This window comes from Cucurbita moschata, unplaced genomic scaffold, assembly GCF_002738365.1.
Source record: "Cucurbita moschata cultivar Rifu unplaced genomic scaffold, Cmos_1.0 Cmo_Scf00023, whole genome shotgun sequence".
NCBI classification, from domain to species: Eukaryota; Viridiplantae; Streptophyta; class Magnoliopsida; order Cucurbitales; family Cucurbitaceae; genus Cucurbita; species Cucurbita moschata.
In genome coordinates, this window is record NW_019268539.1 from 2,497,676 (window position 1) to 2,503,717 (window position 6,042).

The 6,042-nt window shown below is 38.1% G+C and overlaps 1 protein-coding gene across 1 annotated transcript; it reads left to right on the top strand.

Moving 5' to 3' along the window:
* Window positions 1–4,598: 4,598 nt before the first annotated feature.
* LOC111460386 (basic 7S globulin-like) lies at window positions 4,599–6,042 on the top strand. Its single transcript, XM_023103633.1, has one exon. The coding sequence runs from the start codon at window positions 4,700–4,702 to the stop codon at window positions 5,939–5,941; it is 1,242 nt and encodes a 413-aa protein (XP_022959401.1). The 5' UTR covers window positions 4,599–4,699; the 3' UTR covers window positions 5,942–6,042.

The following is a 6,042-nucleotide window of genomic DNA, read 5'->3' on the forward strand; positions in this document are numbered from 1 at the left end:
TTTTTTTTTTTTTTTTTTTTGGTAGTTTCACACTTCCTTTGATAGAGACATTCCTTTCCTTGTGGGCTCATCTCTTTTTTTCCACCATTATTTTTCACTTCAAAATTTCAAATCATGTTTCTAGTAATTATTCCTAAAACAAAAACCAAAATAAATAATGCTCATACCTAAGTCTCCTAAACAAAATGAAAAGCCAATTTTGGATAGTAATTTCATTATCTACTCAAGTTTTGAGTTAAACTTAACGAAGTTAAAAAATAAAAAAAATAAAAAAAAAAAGATAAAAATTGACTCACAAACAGGGTAATTAATTTATTGAAACTAGATATAGTATGGGCTATTTTAACAATGGTTTTAATTTTTGGCTGCTGTTGGAAATATACTTTTAATAGTTAGCATCTTATCCAATAATTATTGGAAATATGACACTGACTTAAAAGCCAAAGTGAATTATTTTGCAAGGACTTCCTTGCAAAAGGAAAATATTCCAATTGTAAGGGGAATATATGTGTGTTCTGTCTACAAGTAAAGACTCTCCCCCTATGTCTGCTAATGGGCCGGCAAAAGTGGATTTGGGCTCTCCAGTGGATTGCTATGGGGCTGAGGAATAGACCATACGATTGTGGACCTACTTTCATTATGGGCCTAGTAACAGCCCGTGTTATCAATTGTTGTCCGCTAAATTATAAAAAGTACCATATGTTATAAAAATAGTTTTTTTTTTCCTCTTCTATATGCATTTACTAATAATAATCGAGATCAGTGTAAGAAAGTTATATTCTATATCAACCCCTATATTCATGCGATTATATGTTTACTTCTGACTGGAACAAGAAAATCACAAAGCTCTATAGTGTCTCGAGAGATGTACCTGATTGTGTTGTTAATTTTAGTTATCTGCAGCTGCTGAGAACTCTAACATTTGATAGTTTCATCTCGTCCCCTCTGCTAGCTACATATGATGAAATCACATAGATTCAGGTGAAGGAAAGTTGAAAGCGAAGAACAAAGAGGCCCAGTTTCAGTTGGACAAAACCAACCTTGAAGCTGTTTCTAAGTCCTTGAGTTGAACCATGAAACCGACATTCGAGCTGCCTGCGGTTGTCTACTCATGCCAATGCTTGAGTTGGACTCATACTGTAACACTCAAGCCTGAAGATATTGTCGTCTTTAATTTTTTTTTCGAGTTTTCCCTCGAGATTTTTAAAATGTGTCGGCTAAGTGAGGTTTCTATACGCTTATAAATAATATTTTGTTCTCCTTCTCAACTGACGTGGGATGGGCTTTCCCTCAGAGCTTTTAAAACACGTTTGGTAGAGAGAGGATTCTACACCCTTATAAAGAATGTTTCGTTCTCCTCCCCAACCGATATGAGATCTCACAATCCACCACCTTCAGAGCCCAGCGTCCTCATTGGCACTCATTCCTCTCTCCAATCGACGTGGGGATCTCACACCTACCACATTTTTTCATCAGATAGGCAACTGTAATGGTTACACTGCAAGATAATGGAAGAGAAGTTCAGACCTAACATAGAAAAATGAGGTCGATATGCAAGAATATTAACCGTTGAATAGGAACGCTTGACAAATCCCATGAGTTGGGAAGGAGGAAAACAAAATACATGGAGTTTAAGAAGAACGAGGAAGGTCTTTGCAGTATTCACGCCAAAGATTCACCTTCTAGTGTCCAAGACTAACTCAAGTTAACACACAACAGGAAATAACATTGGATGAAGCAGTAGGAATTCCATTTGATAGAAAAACAATTATAAACACTGATAACTTACGTTATGAATCATGAAAATCACAAGTTCAGTACATGAAGCCTAAACAGAACTGATACTATAAATTGTTACAATGATAAGCACTGATAACTTATGAATCATTACAATCATAAGTTCAGTACATTAAGTTTAAACGGGTATGATACTAGAAATCGTTCTGGGTATTATAAGATAGATAATGAATATCCTACATGAACAATGGCATGTGGAAACAGTTCTGTTTTCTGAAGATGCAGCTGGAAACGAATTAATCCTACTCTTTGGTTGTGAAAAGTGGAGATTGAATCATTCTTTAAAGCGTTATATATAGGCCCATAGGGAAAAATTTTGAGGTCCCTAATAGCAACTTCCAACAAAGATTGGGTAAAACTATGAAGTTACAGGACATGTCCGTAGCAAATGGTTTGTTGCACCAAATAGAACTTGGAACTTTACATACCACCAACTGTTTTATATATTAAATCATCTGGATCATCGGTGGAAAGGAACAAGGAATGGTTAAATGCGACTGATATTCATCTTCTTCAGTTGATCCTTGTGATGGGTGGCTCCAATAGAGCCTAAGAACAGACACTAAAATACCACAAAGGACAACAGCTTCAGAATGCTGTTTAAGCAGAGGTCTGAACCACTGACTAGAATAATAAGGCACAATTAAGCAGCCAAAAGATTGGTTCCGATGACTTTTGAAATGATGAAAAGTACTGTGCTAAAAACATTTTAAAGTGTTATGAGAGAAACTGAAGTAATGTTGCCCAAACTAAGTACCAGTACCTTCAAAAGTCATTACAAACTCATTCTAATTAGGATTACCTCTTCAATTTGTCAAGGAACTCTGTCCTCTTTAAGGCCTCTCTCTAGACAAATGATGTTACAGAGAACAGTTAATCGAACACTCATCATCGCGATCTGCTTCCATAGTAGAAACAAAAACCAAGATCTATATGTTCTTTCTTTTCATCCTCCGTCAAAAAAGGCACGCCGAATTGAGATTTCTATCTTTTCTCAACAAGTTTTAAATCGCATCCCAATTTACATAGTTTAAAACATTGTTTTAGGTTGAGACTTGAAATGAACATAGGATCCAGAAAAACAAATGAGATGATCACAGATCCAAATTATATATATGACATCAGAAGCCTAAAATCTGTACAAGACGACGAAGATTGTTCAAGATTCAATGAAAAATGAGGATCAATAAACTAAATTGAACGGAATGCCTCAAACAAACGCCAAATAGTTAAACCACTACAGAATTAAAACTCACTATTCGAAAACGAAATCTCATGTCAATATCACATCCCCAAATCTTCCCCTCCGCTTATCCACAGAAACAAATTCCACTTAAAAGAAACACAAATGGATTTGCAGGCATTCACAGAAAAAGAAGTTCAGATTCTCCTCATATCAACGAAAAACGTATGATAATTTTTCTACTCATTGGATTTGAACATAACTCGAGAAACTTGAAGTTTCAATTGAAAACAACGAATCATTTAACCAGTGTAGAAACTATCGGTAACTTCGATGAAGAACTCGATTTTTCATTTGGTGAATCGCAATCTAATAGACAAACTACAAGAAATGAGGATCGAAATACTCACCAGGAAATTTTTCGAGTTTCTGGCGGAATTGGATCGATTGAGAAATCCGACCATCCAAGACTGAACCTCCATTGATTCTGCTGCGTTTGGGAACGAATTCTTTTATACGAACCGCGAGCCTGAGCCAACGATTGCGCGGTAAAATTTCATGACATTGAATATAAATGTATTTTTTTATTAAATAATTACATATTATTTGAAATTTAGAAAAATTAATAATTATTTTCTTTGCTTCCCAATTTTATTTCTTTAAGATTTAAAATATTAAATAATTTCAGTCTTAGAATATGATTATCTAATAAAATCATTTTTTTACATCATAATATAAATTTTTTAGTTTTCGAAAAATAAATCTAAAATAAAAAACTTTAAATTTGGTCGGAAAAAAATATCACTTTTAATAAATTTACCGAGCAAATGACAAATATAGAAGCTTTTAGAGATCTTGTCCTTGTCCGGACATCTCTAATACAACTCGTTTGTCGTTTCTCGTTTTCTTTTCTTACTTAGACTAACAGTATCTGAATCGTGATTGTGTTTTGTAGTTTCGATGTATTATTAGACAAGTGATGCAACTTTTACTTCATCCGTGCATGTTTGACTGAGTCTATCCCTAGTAGATATTGTCCAATTTGATCCATTACATATGGTCGTCATCCTAACAATTTAGCTTCTACGCCCTTTTAAAAAATTACTTTGTTCCCCCTCCAACCGATGTGGGACGTGGGATCTCACAATTCGTCCCGTATATGACTATAATACCATTTGTAACCATCCAAACCCACAACTCAATGATGCTTTCTCCGTCTCCATCCTCGTCCCTACAAAATGGTCAATTTATTTTTTTCAAACATCGAGCCGGGGCAGGGACTCCTCCAGATGATTTTGATCTCTGTCTCTGTCTCTCTCTCTCGGTCGCTCATTAAGGTAGATACTTTTAGATCTCCGCCGTTAAATAGACATATCTGAAATCCAACCGTTGAAAATAGACTATAAATAACAAGAATGGGTGTGTTCTTCATTTCGCACGTGGACTTGTTGAAAACCATGGACCAATAAATTTGGGCAAAGAAGATAATGTAAAGGATAGCAATTTTATTTCCACCTCAGCATCCCATCATTTTTTTCTTTTATAAAATGAATTTTATTTTAAAAAATAAAATAAAATTATACGATAAATTTTATAAATATATTCTCTTAAACAAACTGCTCCACCTGGCATTTTTTCTCTCTGCCAAAGTCTCCACTATCTCTCTCTGTAACCAATTTCCAATACGCGGCGAATCTCCGCCGACTGTTCCAAATTTCCATGGCCGTTCCCGAATCTCGCCTTCTTCTTCTTCTTCGTCTTCTTCTCTGTTTCTCAGCCCTCTTCCATGGCGGAGCTTTCTCTCTGGTCATTCCCGTCAACAAAGATTCCGTTACTAATCAGTATTTGGCCACGCTCTATCATGGCTCTCCGATTAAGCCTGTCCATCTCGCCGTTGATCTTGGCGGCCAGTTTCTCTGGATGGCTTGTGGTGGCTCTTCCTCCAGCCGGCCGATTCTCAGTCGGTCTATTCAGTGCATAGCGGCGGTTGGTGGGGGTAGATCTGGATCTTCTGGCAGCGCGTGTGATGTAATTGCTGGGAATCCGTTTGGGGATTTGGAAGGGAAGGCGGTGCTGGTTGAGGATACGGTCGCCGTGAGGTCTTTGGACCGGTCAACGGCGGCGGTGATTGTTGCGCTTCATTCTTGTGCTCCGAGGTTTCTTTTACAAGGTTTGGCGGAGTCGGCTAAAGGAGTTTTGGGGCTTGGCCGGAATCAAATCTCGCTTCCGGCTCAGATCGCGACTGAGCTCGGTTTTCACCGGCGATTTTCCGTTTGTCTTTCGTCGACGAACGGCGTTGTTTTTCCGGATAGTGGAAACCTAGACTCTGTTTATGGATCTGAGATTTCGAGTTCTTTGACTTACACGCCGATTTTGACGAAGAAAATCGACGCCTCGCAGTCGCCGGAGTATTTCATCAACGTTAAAGCCATCAAAGTCGACGGTAACCGCCTCGATCTGAACAAGTCGCTTCTCGATTTGGATGGCGGAAGCGGCGGAGGGACGAGATTAAGCACGGTTGTTCCATACACCACACTAGAGAGTTCCATCTTCAACTCTCTGACGGCGGCTTTCAGAGCAGCAGCGGCGGCGATGAACATGAAAGAAGTGGCACCTGTGGCGCCATTTGAGGCGTGTTTTGAATCGGAAAACATGGAGATGACAGCGACAGGGCCGAAAGTGCCGGAGATTGAACTGATTTTGCAGAGCGAAATGGTGGGATGGAAAATTAATGGAAGAAATTCCATGGTGAAGGTGAACGATGAAACTCTGTGTTTAGGGTTCGTCGACGGTGGATTGAAGCCAAGAAACGCCGTCGTTTTGGGTGGGTATCAAATGGAGGATATCGTCCTGGATTTCGACATGGGGACTTCCATGCTCGGATTTAGCTCCTCTTTGTTGCAGAGGAAGAAATCTTGCTCGGAATTTTCGCCGGAAAATTTACCGATCAGAGCCGGATGATTTGAGCAAGATAAAACTGAAATCAGTGGTAAAATTTTGAGGGCTTTTTTTGTTTAATTTAATTTTTTTTTTTTTTGTGGAAATTAGGATCTTGCTGTGTA

What these genes read in the sequence shown, in the direction of transcription:
- LOC111460386 (XM_023103633.1), top strand. Translation starts at nt 4,700, where the DNA reads ATGGCCGTTCCCGAATCTCGCCTTCTTCTTCTTCTTCGTCTTCTTCTC.